At 38.3% G+C, this 20,600-nt stretch overlaps 1 protein-coding gene across 12 annotated transcripts in view; it reads right to left on the bottom strand.

Moving 5' to 3' along the window:
* Window positions 1–20,600, bottom strand: part of kcnma1a (potassium large conductance calcium-activated channel, subfamily M, alpha member 1a) — a 173,093-nt gene that overhangs the window by 122,765 nt on the left and 29,728 nt on the right. For all 12 annotated transcript variants that reach the window (XM_089116842.1, XM_089116845.1, XM_089116849.1 and 9 more), the window contains exon 3: window positions 4,524–4,688. In XM_089116842.1, coding sequence (XP_088972968.1) covers window positions 4,524–4,688 — 165 coding nt within the window. The remainder of the gene's footprint in view (window positions 1–4,523; window positions 4,689–20,600) is intronic.

Genomic DNA, 20,600 nt, shown 5'->3' with positions numbered 1-20,600 from the left:
TCTTGTCATTCTCTTATTTTCGCTGAGGATCCAAACAGCCTCCCAGTTCTGCACATCACAATCACAGAGCCAAGGTAAACTGCTGTTGCTATGGTTACCAGCCGGGCTCAGCATCCACGGATGCTCATTGCGATTTTAAGCTGCAAAAAGAACCCTGATAGAGGGCACAAGTCCATACATCCACCCACATAGACACACATTCACGCGTTATACATGCGCACACAACGCTCATAGTACATATGGGCTCTGAAGCACAGCTGCACATAAACACAGACACCCACACATACTCGCTCACTACACTCATACACTCTCACTGGCCCACAATGCAACATGCACAGCATCACTGTGCAATAATTACTCCTGCAATTTCATCATTGTGAAAAACATGCCCTGATTATTTTAAACTAGATTTGACAATGTTGTACTTCTTGCTTTCAATATTTTGACACTAATTGGCTACAATGACGATTTGGTTCATGATGATGGTTCCTCTGACTAAGGGAGATAAATATTTACAAAACTCAAAAAGCGTGCGATGAGAGAGAAAGAGAGAGAGGCTGATGAAAGCATTGCTCATTTGCCGAAATTGATGATATTCTCATGGGATATGTGCAGCTCTGGTGTAATAAGGCTTTGTCTCGTAATAAATTTCCTCCATATTTGAAAGAACCCTACTAAAACTGTCACTTTCACCTGTTTTTGACAGAGACATCTCTAGACTATGAACTGTTTGAACATAAAAGATCTATGCAAATCAACATGTAGGTAATTAACAGGATGTGAATTTAACAATTCTGGTTGTGATTTGAATTCCACTAAGCAACTTAATGAACTATTCATTAAACACTAGTAAATAAATCATTGTATTTTTTTTACTTTAATATTTTAAAGTTTCTTGTTAATTACAGGTCAGGAGAGGAGAGGAGAGGAGAGGATTGTGGCGAGCAGGATGAGGCCAAGGGCAGAGAGAGAACAGCGTGAGGCCGGTGGAGTGATTGATGATGAGCGACACCTGCGCCCTGCACCGGTCTCGTATCTCTCACGGTGGAGCTACAGAAGCAAAAGAGAAGGAGCAATGACAGTGAAGGATGAGAGAGGACCAGGCCTGGACTTTAATGTTGTGGGGTTTTTTCACGTTTTATTATTTGTGTGCGGCAGTCATCCGTGAGGAGCTGCCGCCTTTACTTTCGTTTTGTTGTTTATTTTACACAAGTTTACTGAAATTATTTTAAAGTGTGTTAAATGTTTACCGGTTCCCGCCTCCTTTTTTCCATAACAACTAACACTTGTTACAAGGATATTATGAGATTAACCATTAGTGCTGGCTATTGACCCAAATTTCACAATGTGATTTCGATTCACAAGCTTGCTATTCGATTCAATTCGATAGACATTATTTTGGATGTATATCAGATACAAAAAAAAGGGGGGGGGGGGGGGGTTAGTCGATTAATGGGGGCTAATAACAGCTAATAGTTGACTACAATGTTTTAATGAATGTTTATTTGTACATCTTTGCACATATTTTGTGCAAATATGATTTTCAATTTTTTTTTCATATGTGAGGCTTTACAGGATTATTAAAAAAATCATGTAAAGAAACGAAATAAGTGTGCAGTGAGTGGAAGCAGAGAGATTCTTGGCCCATGAAAGATCACAGGTACAATCACAACCCTGAGACAACATTCACACACTCACACCTACACTATTACAGTATGCTCTAGCTAACATACCTTCAGTGTTCTCTTAAAGGAAGGGGCAGGAGAAGGACACAAAGCACAAATTCATTCTAGGCAATTCATAAGTCACAATTCAGACTAAGCACACTTTCAATGCACTTTGGCACTTAGTCTCACTCCAAACACTCCAAACTAGGGAAAAAAACATGTGGAATGACATGTGGAAGAGATAAAACAAATGCAGCACCATCTGTAGATAAGGATGTTAGGGCACACAAAGCTCAGTTTCATGGTAGCACATGGTTGACTGAGTGGTACATACTGTATGCATTGCTACAGTGTCTCTGAGCATCAGTCTCGAGATGAATTATAGCCAAGCTCTCACTTCACAGGAAATATGATCCACTGGTACATCCAACCCATTAAGTTGTTTAGAGATACTCAATAGCTTAGATGACATGGGAATAACATTCAATCATATCTGTGGGTCCAAATAAAAGATCCAATTAATTAGTTTCACTCTGCTCTGAGCAAACACACCACCGTTTTTGGCTCTACCTGCTGGGATGGAATTGAACAGAGGGTTATCACTGGCTATATATATATATATATATATATATATATATCTTTTTCCAGATTACCAAAGTAATCAATCCAGAGCATGAGTGAGGGGAGCAGTGTGACTATGTGCCTTTACTAAACGTCATTCTGTTTGTAATTAATTTTTTGAATAAATGTCTTAATTGCAGTAGGCCTATAGATTACGGTTATGATTTTTGTAGCTGAATCAAACCTATCCTTATTGCCATAATCAAATGCTTTCTTTACTGCTGTTTTATCCCAGCTGTCATTTTAGTTGTGTGCTATTGAGAGGAAAGCAGACTGAGAGAGCACACGTGGTCTGAATCAATCACATGTCCAAACAACAGAGTGACTAATCTGCCCTACAAAGGCAAAAGAACTTAACTCGCAAGTTGTCCCGCAAAATAATTATAGGTATGCCACTGAAAATCTGGATATTAGATGTTTAAGTAATGAAAATTTTCTACGTAACAAAACTGAGCACAAACTTTTGACCACTATTTTAAAGTTACTGTACTCTGCCTTTGTATTGTCATGTCATGTCATGTCAAGACAAAAGGCAGTTACTTCCACTTTATCAATATTTGGTTGTTGATCACCATTAACAAAATCATTATAGTAACACCTGTACAAAAAAAAGTGATCATGGCATTTATTTTGTATGATTTACAATTACCTTTACCTTTTATTGTGCTTTGGTTGCATTCTGGTGGCCCTAATACATTACATAGCGGTAAAGACTAAAGAGTATCTTCAAGTGATACCAAGTGGCATAAGACTTGCTAAACACGCATTCAAAATGATCACGATAAAACAGATCATCGCGCACATTCGACCCGGAGACTGGTTTTGAAAGTGTAGCATTTAACAAGTAACATTTTTCTGTCAACTCTGCATATATCCTTCACAAACGATATCGCACGTTTGTCGATGGAGCGGGTTAAGAGCATACTAAATGTTCTGACCGTATTAGTGCAGGACAAACTCTGTGAAGTAACAGATGGATAGTAGCTGTACAAAGTACACAGGCTACATCGTATTTTAAATTTTAATGGAAAGTAAAACAAAGGCAGAACACTGTATAATCTGATGGGTAGCATTAGCATTGCCCCATAGACACATTTACTTCATATTGACGCGCGGCTAAACAAAGGCAGAGTACCTTAATTCAATATGAGCGTTCCAAAACAAAGCCAAAGAGTGGTAACTGGTGTTACAGTGTTCTGCCTTGGTTTCTCATGGTCTTTTGGAAGTTACGGTTAAGACAACCCATTATTTTCTTGAAAAAACATTGTATTTTGGACGTGCTCCAATTTGGAGTGGAGTTGAATATTTCAATTGAAAAAATAATTTTTTATTTTTTTTTAAGAGAGAAATGGCCGGTAAAACTGGGCATTCATGAACCGGCCACTGTGATTAATGAAGTTAATTTCATAGTCTGTTGATACAGTTAGTCACTAGTTGAGTAGGATAGTCTAATGCAGCACTTTGGTGAACCTTCAGTGATTTAATTGATGTCGCTGTGAACGACCCATTACAGATCAGTCTATTGAGGGCCCAGCTTCCCAATTCAGTCATTTGTAGCGCTGACCCCACCTAAAAAGATGAGATGCAGAACTAGGAGGAAAATATTCAAGTCACAATACATGAAGGACATAAAGCTACTGGTGCATGAGGTTAAAGCTTTCAGAAATGCAGACACACCAGAGTGGAAAACCACAAAGCAAAATAGATTTAGTCCATAATATGCTGAAGGTTATAAAATCAGAACTGCTCTCATTTGCATAACGTTCCCAAAGTAAATGATCTTCATTATGTGCTAAATTGACTCAATTGTTCATAGTTAATTGACCTGTCCGTGTCCAGGCACTAACAGCTGTGATGATGAGCCCACCCACACGAGTCACAGTTCAGTATTACTGTGCTCCCAAAAGCCATTTATTGCGTTAGGCAAGCTAATGAGACCGCATTTAACACAACATCCGTAAATCATCTGTGTTTAATCTTGACCTCTAGAGATATATGTATAGCTTGGTCTGACAGACATATACACAAACAGAAAATGTCATCAGCAGTGTGCTAGTTGTGTCATTGCAACAAATGTTTTGTCAGGCATCAATTCAAAGTAATCAGTATGAACACATATCCTTGATAAAAATGTGTAAATATGAGGATCTGGTGCTCTGAATGTGACTGGAGGGATGTGAGGGAGCTTGTGGGCATCGAGTGAGGCTTTAGAGGGTGTGTGTGTGGCCGTCTCACCAGAACTCTGCCGGTAAGGGTCTGTGCGGAGATCATGACCCCTGCCCAGTCTTTGACTGAGGTCATCCAGCCCACCTCACTGGCTGGGGCCTCATCCTTATCATTCAGGATCTTCGGTGTGCCATCAGCCTGAATGTTTACAGGGTTATTCACCTTCTGTGCCTCCTGGAAAAAAAAAGCACAAAAGGAGAAAAAGTAAGCAACAGTATAGTTTTTTAGATACAAACACCGTCACTGTGTCGTGATGTAAAATTAAGCACCATTGTGAATCTTTTGGTGGCTTTGATGATATTTTAAGTTACTTGAGTCATCAATCAAAAAAAAACTTTACAGAAGTCTAATAAGGCATTTTAATATATGATTTTTTTAAATTAAACAATATGTAGGTGGATATTGATGTTTCATCATTGTGTTTATTCCCAGTCTTGCAATTATTTACAGGTGTTTATACTGCTGCATATATACATATTTTAAATAAATACCATTCGTGTCTTAATTTGACAAATAAGATTTATTTTGCTTTATCTAGATTTTGTCAAAATGATGGTACCTCTAGCTGAGGTAAATATATTAAGATATATTGTCATAATATCACAAAAGTTTACAAATATGGGGATTCAACCCATGACACTTAATATTTTCAAAATTCATCCCAAAATAAACTCTGAAAATCAAAATCTGATAGAACTGAAACAGACATAAATAATATTTCCATGTGTTATTTTTTATGAGGGCTAATTTAATTAGTAATGATGATTTATGCTTTTAAGCTTCAAAAAAAGGTAAAGCGTTGATAAAGAAACAAAAAAACTTTGAAGTTCAATGTCAGAAACTGCATTAATAAAACACTATTTTTGCCTGTTTCTACAGCTTGACTCATGCTTTAGTTTGACAGGCTAAAACCTACATCACGTTAGACATCAAACTCGCTGTCAGGTTTCTGACAGCTGGGAGAGGCCTGAGAGGAAGCAGTGAGGAGAGGAGATTTTTGAGGCCCAGTAAAAGAACATCTCTCAGACTGCCTGACGCATACAGCGGCTGGCGGTGTGTAGGTTCGAGGCAGGGACAGATATGATTCACAGGCTCAGGGAGTCGCTGTGGGATTCTGGGGTTACATCCGCAGGGCTAGGCAACACTTCACAGTCAGGTGGGTGGATGAAAATACACCCATCATGAGCGCAGTAGAGCAGCCTGATGCTTTAGAAGCTGCACTGGAGGAATCACTCATGTTCAACTGTGGGGTTGGCAGGGAACTAACGCACTTGGGAAATGATGGATAAATACTAATTTCTGCAAGAGCACAACAATCTTTTTAACATCTCTGTCTGCTCAGTGGAATCATGCGAGAACAGAATATCAGCGTGATGTAAAAAGTTTTCTGTTTGGCGACAAAAACAAAGAATATTATACATTTTACCCCAATGAAAATGTAGTAAATGGACTGACATATCACCAGGGAAACAAATTGATATCTGACATTGAGATAACCTCATCCAATTTTGCAAATTAGAAGAAATTTCCCATCTCTTCTGTGTGAACTACAAAGTCTACGGACCTTGTCGACGCATATAATTTTTTCAATTTATAAATTAATAGAATTAAATATTTGTCAATTGTGTGTAAATCTTAATCCCTGTCATTAAGTCTGTCATGAACATTTTAGCTGTATTATCAGCCATCCCGCTTTGAGGTATTGGTAATGACATCAGTCATGAAAAAAAAAAAACAAAAAAAAAACTGTATTTGCCATTAAACCATTTATTTTACTTTAAACATGATTTTCACACTGTTACAAAATTTGTATTATTTTTTTTAACTTTATATTTATATTATAAGAATCCTAGCTTGCCTCCGTTACACTCACCCCCTAAACCTCACTCCCAACCGTGTCATGGCAACAAATGTAACAGGTCCTACCGATCCACTCAGAACAGGTTCGAACCGGCATCTCCAACATGGGAGGCAGGGAGGCGTGCTGAAAAGGACACTAAAGGTCTCTAGAGTCAGCCCCTAGTGTGCCTCTTGAGGCCAGGGGAGTGAGGTTTACACAACATGAAATCTTCATCAACCATCAGCAGCAGCTTTTATATCTGGGTGGAGAGCGGATCATTTGAGTGACCAACAGGAGCCGTTTTGCTTTTGGGAAACGCACCCCTGGTGAACAAAAGTGGCTGGATCTAAAACGTTCAAATGACATACAACTCATATCTCTGTTGCTGCAAGTTACCAAAACCACACATGAAAACTTACAACACATGGTAGACACACATTTGTGCAGCGCAGAGCGGATCTCTCGCACTGTATGAAGTGACAACTAGTTTTCCAGTCCTGTTCCATTCACACAGTGCAGCCTTTCAGAGAATGCAGTTGTGAGGCCTGAACATTGAATGTGGTTGTCATTTTTGTAAATAACTGAACCGTATGAGAATGTAACCATATTAAGGACTCAGATACAGGACTGACGACTGGATTCTGCTGCTGTGTGAATGCTTCCACAGACGTGTACAATATAAAATCAGGCTTGCACTCGTCTGTAGTAAACAAACAGTTTTGCAGGTGTTGTCTGAGATTCACTTCACAATCAGGCTCTGGGTGGTAGGTCAGAGATAAATATGTGAACACATCCCTAGAGAAATGCAGCACTCTGGTACTGCCACAGAGGATGCTAAGCTATGATGGAAAGATGTATGGTTCAGATGAGAGCAAAACTAATGAGAGTCTCAGGAGGAAAGAAACTGTTCCATCAACAAAAGGGAAGAACAAAACACACGCATGTGTGTTTCAAAACTAAACTCCAGGACAAAAGAAAACCACTGAGCATTAATAATCAACTTGCTCAATGCAGTCCCTGCTTGAGCACTTGTTACAGATGCTGTTAGCAGAAAGTACAGGGTTCTAAAGATTTTAAGAAAGAAAAGTAATTTTTGGATGTTGTGTGAGGTGGTTTATCCCAGGACAGATATATCAGCCAGTCCTCAGGCTGTAGCATCCAGTGAGCTAGTAAAAGAAAGACCATGTCTCAGAGACTGGCATGCAGGTATTTTGAAGAGACTGGCACTGCAGGAGATCCAGACACAACCATCTGGCTTGACCACCGGCCCAGGCATACGAAGCAAAGGTTATGCAGAGCCATCAGACAGCCCATAAACAGACACTATAGTTAAAGCTACAGTGATTCAGAGATACAAGTGGACTTGTAAGTGGACTCAAATCTGGTTTTAATTGTAAAAGTTTCTCAGTCTATTAAAACCTGGTGTTTGAAGCCAAACAGTTTGAATATAATATAAAAAAAAATAATAATAAAACTTATTGTTATCATTATTATTCTTTATTAATATAATAATAATACTGCACAGTAAAATAAATATCAAATAAAAAAAAGTTATATTTCATAATATATATTTTTTTACTTTTACGGTAGTAAAATCACAATACTTGTGTCCTAATTTCACTTGTACAAAATTATTTGGCAGAAAACTACTTTGTGTAAACAAATTAGTCTAATTTCAAATCTATAAAAATGCTGTAATCATCTCTCCACAAAAATGGTGGAAATTATACAAATGTGAAAACAAAACCTAAGTGGTGTGCATGATGCGTTCCAAAATGCACATTAAACTCACACATTCAGACATTGAGTTCGCTTCACTGTGAACCAAGCCACTTTGAGACACCGGACCGTGAACCTTATTCACAGCCGCACCATATTTGATTTTTAATCATGAATGAATGAAAGCGAGCCTGTGAGTGATAGGCGTACCGGTACATCTATTCAGTGGGTTGTAATGTTTTTAGATTGTTTTGCTGATATACAGTAATTTCAGATGCACTCGATGATGGTGAGATCCGACCTCCGTGTGGAGCATTGGCTGTTGTCAGAATCCTTGTGCATTCAAAAATTTCACTGGATTATTATAATTAATGGCACAATTAATGTCTAGAAATGTAAACTGATATTTCCTACTGAGACACTACAACAAAATATATAAATAACTGGCTTAAAACCATTTCTTTGAGGCGAAAATACTAGTGTGCCTAAGACTTCTGCACAGTACTGTATGTGCTGAAAATATCTTTCCAACAATATCATTAGACAATCCAGACAACATGAGTTGTGGAAAATTATAAGTGATCTTGGAGCTTTATGCAGCTTTTTATAGCGGATGCAATTGTAAACACAGTAGGTTTATTCCTCACAGCCACGCTTTCATATCTGTCATGGCACTGCCCTGAATAAGGTCTATGAGTTACTCAAGTGCTGCTTCGCTTTGAAACATGCATTGCAACAGACTATACAATTATTTAATTCAATCGCAGCTTTTTGCATTTAATAATTACGCAAGCCAAATTGATATTTTGATTCTGAATTGATTATCTCATTATGATTTGTTAATAGGGAGGCTGTTGTTTCAATGATTTGATTTGTCAAAAAACATAATCAAGTAAACTACTCCTAAAATGTGTCCTGCAGATCAGATTTCTTTGTCATGCAGGCAAACTTAACCTTTAATCCAGTCCCTGCAGGAATAGGTCAACAAAGGTGTGCTCTGTCTGTCCATCAAACTCCGAAATATATCCCCATCTCCTCAAGCCTCCTCTGCCACATCGCACACATGCTTGGACCTGTCACTTGGTGTAAATACTGTAGTTGGTGTGCAGTGCCCACAGCATGTACACTCGGATCAAGTTTCATTCTGATCGGATATCACCATGTGCTCGGTCTGGCCTGGAAAGTACATCTATGAGTGTGTTCACAATCTGAATCTATTGAGTTAATGAGAGCTATGCAGAGAAACAAATATAAAATCTATGGACCTGGTGACAATAATTTTAAATCAAATTTAAATTAGAAAAAATATATACATTTTGACTAAAAAAAGGGCTTTATTTTGCTTTTAATTATTTTACAACAACAACAAAAGTAATAACAGACCTTTTTTGACTCATCAGTGTATGAGTAATCTCTTACATAAATGTAAACAAGTCGGAGATTAACAAAAATGTGTTTTGACTCAAATAAGGCGGTTTAATTTTTGGTTTGTCAGCCACGCTCGGGCAATCATGCTGCATACTTGACAAACAAAGTGTCAAGAAGTAAATTTGTCACATTTAAAGGTGATTACTTCATAGAAGCTTCATCCTAACTCCACCTAAATCACAGTTCTCAAGCGGCACATGTGAGAGGGAAAGCTGTGAGCTGAGAGAGGTGTGGAGGAGAGAGCCGACTGTTCATGTGGGGAAAAGCCATGAATTATACATAAGGTCTCAAACTGATGGCTGTGCAGATTCGAGCAGACAATTTAAACAAGAAACAATTTCTACTTCATTTGAGCGCTCTGTGTGGTGAACGAGTAAGAAGAGGGGCTGTGGAACAGTGAGCCATGGAAAACTCCAGCAGCTATTTTTTCACCTGGGCTGCATAGGGCAAATCCAGCCCTTTACACAATGCAAACTGACAGAAGGTCTTAAGCAGACCAAGACCCAGCAGTCAAAAAAAACAAATTTAGGGTGACCTTGTTTCCTGATCTCAACATTATTTTTCTAACAATCTGTTCCAGGTCAGACGGGGCATTAAAGTTCAGCTAATTAAGATTTTCCACTACCATTGTTTTGTGGCTTTATGAATTTGATCCACATATCTACATAGCAATATCCACATAGCAATAGCACAGCTGTACATAACATATCGTAATACACAACATAATGGGAGACATACGGGAGTTCAAATTGTTGGTGCATGTCTGTGACCAGGACAGTAAGGGCCAATCCCAATTCTACCCCTTACCCCTTCCCTTTCCCCTAGCCCTACCCCTTCGCCTTCCCCTTGACCCTTGAAACAGAGTGGCAATGTGTAGGGGTGAAAATATTCCCCTAAGAAATGGGACACCACTACGCCTCCGTTAAAAGTCATTATAAGTCGTCGCTAGCGCCTACGTCACAGGAGATGCGCCGATGTTTATCACAACTTCCAAGATCCCGTCGACAGCTGCAGTTATCTCAGTCGCGTGGGTTACAGCTATTTTCTTGCATCTTGTGAAGTTCGCAGGAAACAACGGAGACGACGAAAATATGTTGCGGGACTATCGTTAGCAAACTACAGTAATTTTAGCGATTTTTTTTACAAATGTTTCTGTGAAGAAACTGACCGTAAATATGAACACAATATTGAATGTAACATAAAGCAAATCATTATTTGTCGTTATAATACTTATTAAAGCCACAAATACTTAAATTTATGGGTCTCCTTTGTCGCTTGGGCAGCTAGCCTGGGTTAGCAGTGACACTTCTCATACCCCTTCGTTTGAAGTGTGCTCCCGAAAAATCTTCGTTTGAAGGGCTATCTGGCCCTTCACCCTAGCCCTCCCCCTCCAACCAAAAGAGAATTGGGACAGCCCTACCCCTTCACGTGGACGCGCAAAACGGAGGGGAAGGGGAAAGTGAAGGGGTAAGGGGTAGAATTGGGATTGGCCCTAAGTCTTAGTGGTGTATCGAGCTATGGCATCTAGAGTAATATTGGCAAAACCCTATGAAGGATGAACAACATCCAACAGGAGTAACTGTCAAGACAAGAGGAAGCTGTCTGAAATGGATGCCCAGGTACTAACCTGGATTGTATATAAAAAAAATAAATAAATAAATAAAAAAAAACATTAAACCCCAGCTGAATTAAATAGGCACCTAGACTCTCCTGTTTCCACCAAAACTGTTTGACGTGAGGTCCACAGAGTCAATATTTATGGTCTGGCTGCTATAGCAAAACCTTTGGTCACTCATGCCAATCCCACAAGTCCGTTTCACTGGTGACAACAATGCAAATCTTGGGCTATGGACAATGTGAAACGAATCCACCTTCACTGTCTTTCCCACATCCGTGGGAGTTACAGTCTGGGGAAGCACCTAAGACACGTAACACCCATACTGTTGTGTGCCTAGATTGAAGCATCGGGGTGGATCATTGATGGTTTGGGCTGCAATATCATGCCATTTTCTACTGCTCTTGATGGGCCAAGCTCCACTGCCAAGGTCAACCAAGTCAATTCAGGGGGACCATGTGCAACTAATGGTTCAAATATTGTACCCTGAAGGGGTTGCCATGTATCAGCATAATAATGCACCAATACACAAAAGAGCAAGACTTGTGATAGAGTGGTTTGATGAACATCTCCAATGGCCTGCATAAAGTCACCATATCTAAATAATTTTGAGCCGATTGGGGTATTTTGGAGGAGCAAGTCAGAAAATGTTTTCCTCCACTAGAATCACATAGTGACCTGGCCACAGTTCTGGAAGAGGAATGGCTCAAAATCCCTCTGGCCACTGTGTAGGACTTGTATCTGTCATTCCCAAGAATCTCCAAATAATCCAAATAATCCATATAATCCATATCTATCCATCTATCCATCCATCTGTATATACACATTAATACATTTCTATCCATATTATCAACCTATACTGGTATTTGTGAAAAGGTTCTGTTCACAAATTATCTCTAAACAGTAATTTACTAATATAGAATGTATGTGTGAACAGGGCTAATATATTGATCCATCTATCAAATCTATTACGATCCATCCATCCCGCCCTCTCTTCTACACACCTTCCATCTCTCTCTCTCTCTCTCTCTCTCTCTCTCTCTCTCTCTCTCTCTCTCTCTATTTATACGCAAGAAAGCAAAAGAGATAAATGTTGCAGTAAATATAGTAAACTATATGAAAAGACTTTGCACATTTTGACAGCTGAAACAGGGTTGACTGTGACCTCACTTGGGAGTTGCAGTAATAATGAATGGCAGAGAGCAGGTCATGTGACCAAGGCTGATTTAACAAGACTTGGCTTTAGAGCAGCTGTTCCGGTGACTTCCATTTGCATCACTAGGGAAAACTGTACTCCATAGCGAGTACTATTTTTAGCTTCACCCAGGGAGCTGGGAAAAATAACAGTTAATCCGACCATGCTCTGTTTCCCATTTGCTATTTTAATGTCAGTACAATTAACCAACATCACAGTGTGACCATTTCACACTACAACACTGTAAAAGAGATAGAAGCAAAGGAAGTAACAGGTCTACAAAAATGATTCAGAAGTATACATTTCGAAGGTGTCTGAGAATGTGCCTCACTATTCACAAGTGCTGTTTTGACACATTCCTTTGGCAATTTAAAAAAAGTTTGACGATTATACTAAAAACAAATATAAACTATATAGGGGAGTGACGGTTCACAAAATGCGGTTCGATACGATACAGTGATGTGACGGTTCGGTACGTTTTAAGATACAGCAAAATGAAAGAAATACCAAAAAAATGTCCTATTTATTAAACGAAATAAAAGCTAATGATGCAATGCTAACAAGCATTTAAATTAGTGTGCATCGGATACAAGTTGGCATTTGTATCGGTAAAAAACGATTTATTCATATAGAATTATTAGTAGATGCGCTATTATTTTTACTATTTAGAAAGTGACCGATCATTTGTGACCAATATTTTATTATTTAACTGCTGCGTTCACACCGATCTGTCGCCTGATCAAGATCAGCCCGCGCTGCACTAACATTGGTCCAAACTGATAAACGGTCCATGAAGCACAAATTAATAAGTCAGTTTCGTTCCACTTTCATTTCATTTGCCATTTGATATTGTACAACTTTGTGGTGGTCGCACCAACGCAAATTTTGGTTCGGTTTGTATTACAAACTTTGTAATGCACACCGAACCGAAAGCCACGTACCGAACGTTTCAATGCAAATACGTAAATCGTTACACACCTATTCCCTAGTAAGTCATTTATAGAGTAATAAGGGTATTCTTAATTCCAGATTGACAAATCTGACCAGCAGTCAGCACCTACAATCAAGGGTCTACAACAAAACCTATGGTAAAAGAGACCCCTGAGAGCAATCAGCACTTACGAGCACTACGCAAAGACGCAGGCAAGACCATCATACACTGACTGACACAACCAGGTCACCCCTTGTGCTAAAAACCACTTAGTTCAAAAAGGTTTTGATAAGGTATGTGGAGTTCTTAAATGACAGTAACATCAAGAAGAACATATGGAGGAAAATCAGTAATTGGAAGAGGAGCTATAAAGAAACAAACAAGTCAATATCCTCTGTTGGTTCTATATTAGAGCACTAATCTACTTCTAAAATCAGAGGGAAATAATAGGTTAAAACACTGCAGTTCAATCTAAAATCTGATTGGTTCTGATAATTATTGACCCACAAGATTTGGGACTACTCGGGTGAATCACATTAAGCATGACGCCATAGAGGATTCTCGAGAGAACTGATTAGTAGATGAATTGCAGCAACAAAAAAAGAGAATTTATTAGCTATTATTTTTATATAAACTGCTTCTTTAAGGCAGAATCTTAAACCTCCCTTCTGTCTGATTCAGGTTTAGAGCTTAAAGCTGGGATGCCATGGCCTTGATTTGAGGATTACATAGGTAGTATGAGACAACATAATCTAGGCTATGCCTCTGGTTAGACTTGCCTGCCTGTGATGCCAGACTATTTATATTATTATTATTCAAGAGTATCTTATCTCATTTCACACTCACACCAGGCCAGTAAAATAGTGTTGAATCTAGTGTTGAAACATGAAACCTCAGCACAGTACAAATCCCTGCTTTAAGTTATTATTATGACCAACACAACTCATTTCTTTCATTGTTACACATCTCCCCTAATGGCAAGAGTTATAACAATTAGAAAAGAAAAAGGTAGACTTCTGTTAAAATAGTTATGACAGTGTTAAAAGGGTAATTTTATTATTTGAATAACAAATAATTTAAATAATTTTGTAATAAAATAAATCTCAAGAACTCTGGAAACAGGTTGCGTCATCTCATATCTCACATAAAACACAAGCCAAACGCAGAGGATGCACTGCTTGTGCATTAGTGCTACTCTGCAGAGCATCCAGGCCGCATGTACTACTGTTCTCTGCATGATTCATAAAACCATCCCATTAATACATGATCATCAGCCCCAGTGCTCTCAGATAAAAGACACATTCTCTGATGAATGCTGCTGTTTCCCTAGGTCAGGATTCGGATCTCTGCTTCAATGATGTTCGCTGATAATAAACATGTACTAGTCAACATGAAAGTTTGTTGTCGTGGATCCCTGCTGGAGCATCTGTGGTAGAATAATTGAGACCAGAGGGCTTCGGGAGATCTGACCTTGTTTTCCAATGCGTGTTACCTGCCAGCGCCAATAGCAGCTTGGGATAAGAGCAGGGTCCGGAGAAAAAGGGACAGGCAAATGACGAAAGACTCAAGATCCGTGGCTTGGAGGAAAGGAAATACCTCTCTAAACCTTAAAAAAAATACCACCCTTCAAGTGATGTTACTAAAGATTAAAGCATAAGAGAATAAAATGGTGCAGGACAGCCATCTGCATGTAATTTTTTAGCAATCAAAAAGCATGTCAAATTAATTGAAATCATGTATTATGAACATTTAAGAAAAAACTATGTATATGAAAAAAAATCCACACTAATTCTGTGTTGTGTTTTTGCTGGTAATAAAATGAAGCCATAAAACACAAATTTTATCATTTATCACAAAGTTTCTGTAAAATAACGTGCTGCACAATGAGCTTTACTGTTAAAATTAAAACATGGATTATTCCTTAAATTCAGTTTTGATTAAAAAATTCATAATTTATTTAGATTAGTGTTAGTGTATTATTACATTAGGACATATCTAAATTCTACTGTACAACAGTAATATATTTCTGTCGAGTCAAACCGAACTTTTCAGGTTGCCGCGAAGACCTTTTGAGTTTCTGTGTGTTTATGTCATGATGATAGTTTCTCAAATGAAGCGGTTAAATGATCACAAAGTGACTTTCGGAGTGGATCTAGAGCCTGGAGAGGAAGTTCATGCATTTTTGTCTTCATAAGGCAAAAAAACAGCGCAAGCGTCATACGTGCTTCAGTGTCTTCAGTGTGTGTGTGTGACAAATGAAACTGCGCGTGCTGCACCACCATTCATTCACACGGAACAAGGGAAGCAGGATTCGTATTTAAATAGTCTTTGTGGTTTAATATTCACACACACTAGTCTACATCGCGATTCGATTTCAAGTGTACTGAACCGCTTTCTATTTATTCCTCAAAAATATACAGTAATTCCTTTTTTATGACTGGATTTTGTCAGCATTTTAGGGGGGGGCAGGGGTCGTTTTTGGGGGGGGTGGGCTGTCCCCCTATAACAATGGTAGGGGAAACACTGATTTCTATATAAAACTAAGTGAAATCACCCACAAATAACAATAATACAGTTGTGATTCACTTATATCCACTCACACCACTGATGTATTACTTAAATTACTGTCCTCATTAGGAGATAATGGTGCACTGTGGCTTTAAGAAAACACAGCCTAAAATAGAAGCAATAAAGATCTCCCTGCAATAAACCAACAATCAGGTCATTCAATTATGTTCTTGACAGGGTGAATCTCTTTCCTCAGACACTTTAAAATTAATATTTCAAGACCATTTAAGACCATTCCAAGCCAGTAGAGTAAAACCATAACATGCGAGAATTTAAGTGAACAGACAGTTCCTCCTCTAAGGGCATTTGACACATGATATGAACTCAAGGTCACATGTAAACAGTATGAGGGTTTTTTACACATTTTCTGAGGAAAGTGTGAGTGGAAAATGCAAAATTTTTGGTTGACATTTAATCACATTTACAATCATTTAGCAGATGGATTTTGATCCGACTTATAAATGAGGAAGTACACAAGCAATTAATCATACAGAAGCCAACAACATTAGCAGTGCCACAAATTCCAGGAGTAAACCAGTACAGAATAAAAGCTAGAGCATATGGGTAGCTGCATAAATAAATAGAACTAATTTTTGTTAATAAATTAGTTGTTTAATTGCATTACAAGTTAATTAAGTGCATAACAAGTCTAATCACATAGAGTCAGGGATTTTACAAAACAAAACCTCAAGCATTTAAGCTCGGTGATGATATCTAAATAGGAAAACACTATCAAATAAGCTCTTGATCAAAATCTTTTCTATTTACTAAGTTAAGAATTGACCGAGTGGAGAACCTTCAAAAGAAAATCTACGGAATTATATATTTACTAGCACGATGATGCGTCAGTGTTCCTGCAATTTCCTTTCGATTTCTCTCTCTCTGTCCAACAACCCATTCATTTTAGAGGGCAACTCCATTTTTCCTATTGCTGGGAGAAAAAACAACACTACTTTCAGCGAAGGGCATGGCTCCAGCAAATGTGTATGTGCTTGGTGCAGTAATTGGTTCCCATTTCTTGCAGGGTGAGATTTGTGTCAGGGCTGGTTAGCTCTTCTTTATATCAGAAGCCTCAGAGAGCAGCCAAATCTCCACACTATGAAACTCATATCTAGGTTTCCAGCTCCTCTAAGCACAGTGCTGCATGTCACATGACACAGACTGACCTACACTTACATATGTGCAGCATTCAAGCAACTACACGACTATGGTATACACATATAAGGATTTTTTTCTTCTTTTATCAGATATATTTTGAAAAAAAAACAAATAAAACAGACATTACATGCGTCACACATTTTAGTTCTGTTGTGAACATTTGAAGACATCTAAATATCTTTTACACAATGTCCGAACAGCTTCTTGACATGCATCAGTGTTCTAATCCAAGTTTACCACGAGACACTTATGCTGTCAATCTAGGCATAGTGACTGATAGCTCTTCCCACCAAACACAACAGTCTTTTTTCAGGGCTGTCGATCAAGAATAGACACACAAACCCCTCAAGCACCATAATGAGCCTTTCCTCTGTTGTCATTATTACCCCGATCTGGCCCAACCAGCTTCAAGCACCTGTGATGAACCAGCAGTCAGGTCAACCTTAACAACAGCTGAAATAAGGACCATCTTATAGCCATAGGAAGTTGACCTGGCTGAGAAGAGTGAAAGCATAGTGCAAAGCACTCGTCTGCTCAGCAAATTGGCTTCAGACGGTCCATCCTGTTCAGATCAAAGAACAGTTTTCTTACTGAAGTCTTTTTAAAATGACAAAGTTTAAAATTAAGCCTATAAATATACAAGCAGCTCAGTTCCCTCTGGTGCGGATACTGTGCTGGTATCTCAACTGCTTACTAAGCTGCCAACAATAACCTATTCCAGGGCCGATTCCACAGCTTTAAATATTTCATAACATACGGTAACATGCAATACACTGAGCAGCCCATCTGTCCTGCAGAGCTTCATTCATAGGCAGAATAAATGTGAATTATTTCAGGTTCAGCTAATTCATTCCTTACTAGATCACCGGTTTCACAAACACGTCAAGTCTAAAATTCATGTTTGAGCTGTTTTAACTAGAGCTACTTAAATAACCTACATTGAAAACAATGTCTTTTTTCCCCCTCGGGGTAGTTTTTGTTCTATTTTCTATTTCTATTTTATTTTTATTTTTATATTTCTATTCTATTCTGTTCTATTTTTTTGTATTTATTTATTTGATATTATTCTTGCTGCTTTTGTGATTTTCTTTTTTCTTTTTCTATGTAAAGTGTCTTTGAGTACTCAGAAAAGCGCTTGTCAAATAAAATATATTATTATTATCATTATTATTTTATTATATTAAAAACCAATCAACTCTGCACTTGAGTCCTCGCTCCTTCCACCACCACACCTGACAAATGCTACCTTGCTAAAGCCATCTATCTGTAAATGGTGCTGCATGCATCTTAGCCCATCATCCTGTCAGTCCAATTATAAAATACACAGAAGGCATAAATGTCAACATGAAAACAGTACAACTGTGGACGGTCCTCCAGAGAGTCCAGGGCCACGGTGACAGACAGACCCCTGATTACTGCACCAGACCCGAGCCGCTTTCATTACTGCCATCTATGCTGATGCTGCGCTTTCTTCTCTGATGGATGAGTTAAAGGAGAAGTGGAGGATTATGGCTGGAGAAAAGGATGTCACACTGTCATGTGAGGGACATGCATGAATGGAGGGAAGCCATGGACAGATATTACTGAGGGACACAGTAGAAGTCCCAAGATCATTACCTGGAAAACACTAGATAAGATAAAGATAAAATATACTTTAAATGTCCCCCAGGGGGGAAATTTGTCTTGGGCTACAGTCACTCAGACACACACTTACAACAAACCACATAAAATATGCACTGAGTATAGACAATACAAACATGCCTCATTACACTGCACCGTGAAAACGGTGCACAACACAGTTGGAATAAAAAGTGTACAAGTAGGTAACAGTCATTTGTTACTGTTTCGCATCTTAATGGCAGTTGACATGAATGAGTTTTTATACCTCTTTAACCTGCATTCTAAATCGATTACCTGAGGGTAATAACTCTAGTTCCTTATTGAGAATGTTGATCAGACGCCCCAACTTGGATTTAAACTGAATTGAAAGATTACCATACAAGGTCTGCATGCTATAGCGTATCACACTCTCTATAGAGAGTGTGATACGTTATAGCACTCTCTATAGAGTATTTATGTCAATAGCAAACTCCTGTTTCTGTTTTTTAAAATGAAATCCTTTTAAAATGATTTTATCATTTTAAAAAACAGAAACAGGAGTTTGCTATTGACACCATACAATCTTAGCCTTCTTAAAAAGTACATCCTTTGTTGCAACATGGCGCAAAGATTTTCAATATGAATGTGGCAGGAAAGGGAACAATCAATGACGTAACTTGACGTTATTGGTGTATTGCATTTTTCAAAGGTAGTTCCCCGTAGTTCCCAGGAGCCAGTTGAATAGTTACAATAACTACTATGGTTTTTTGCAACCATGCATTGTAACAGTGTACATATATTGGCACATTAACCCAAAAACTAATGCATGGACAGATTTTTATTTACAATAATAAAGCCTAAAATTAAAAAGCCACTTTTTTTTTAAACTGTGCTAATGAAAGCTATCAGATCATCATTTCCCTTTTTTTCTGATGTCCAAGTGGATGTCCATTTCCTTCAGTTTGACCCATTTCCTCTTATCTGTGGACTAGTAGCAAACAAGACAAGCAGGCATTATTCTGCTAATGGGGTAATCAGACATCCATGTTACTGAGGTGGCATTGCCTCCTTTCATATGAACTTTTTGACATGCTTTTTGTGGTAGCATGCCATTTTTGTCCCACGGACAATAGTTCTAACACTAACGAGCTTGTGTCTGTGTGTGTCTGTGTGTGTGTGTGTTACTGATCATATCCTAGGAGAAAAAGTCTAATTTCATCCTTTTAAAAATCCACCAAAGATGAAAAGCTTTTCATTAAACTGACATCTAGCATAACAAACAATGATTCCTTCTACCAGAGGCCGGCTGGAGGCGTAACACAAGATTCAGATAAGGCGCATTTGAGTGAGAGGATTTCCTTATTTTAAATCACTTGGTTTTAGGCTGCAAATGTCCTCTATTCCCCCTATTACTGCTTTTGCTTTAATCCATTTCTAAACACATTTTTTATGGACTAAAACAGCATAATACAGTTTTTGTTTGTTTCTTAATATCCCGACTTTACATATTTTCCTCTGAAAATCACCCTGGATGTGTGCAGACTGAGCATGCTGCCAGTGCGATAGGTCAGTGCTTTGAGCTGAATTGAGCAGTGCTCTGCGGAGTGTAAACTGGGCCAAGGGGATAGACTGAGGCATTCTGTCTTCAGACCTAACTTCATCACATTAGTTCACTTTCACGGACTCTACATACTGTACACATGAACGACTCACTCAGGCTGTCTCCTTTGCTAATAGACTCATTTGAAGACCCTTATTATTATCGTCAATGCAATTCAACTCAAAACTCGCTTTGGTGTCTGATTTTTAATAACAGTAGGTCTGCAGTCAGAATATGCTTCATTGATTTAGCCTACTAGTATAGTTTTCGTTAATATTTTGAATTAGAATTTATTTTTGTATGATTTTTTTTGAAAATTTTTTAGTTGAATTTAAGGTAAAGATTTAGTAATACTGTTGTGTGTATTTGCAGTTTTGATTAAGTTTTATAGTTGCAGTTCATTACTTTTATTATTATTATTTTGCTCAATAAA

Source organism: Pimephales promelas, chromosome 11, assembly GCF_988280905.1.
Source record: "Pimephales promelas chromosome 11, fPimPro1.hap1.1, whole genome shotgun sequence".
Classification (NCBI taxonomy): Eukaryota; Metazoa; Chordata; class Actinopteri; order Cypriniformes; family Leuciscidae; genus Pimephales; species Pimephales promelas.
Note: the sequence above shows the minus strand (reverse complement) of the source record. Positions and strands in the feature narration are given on the sequence as shown.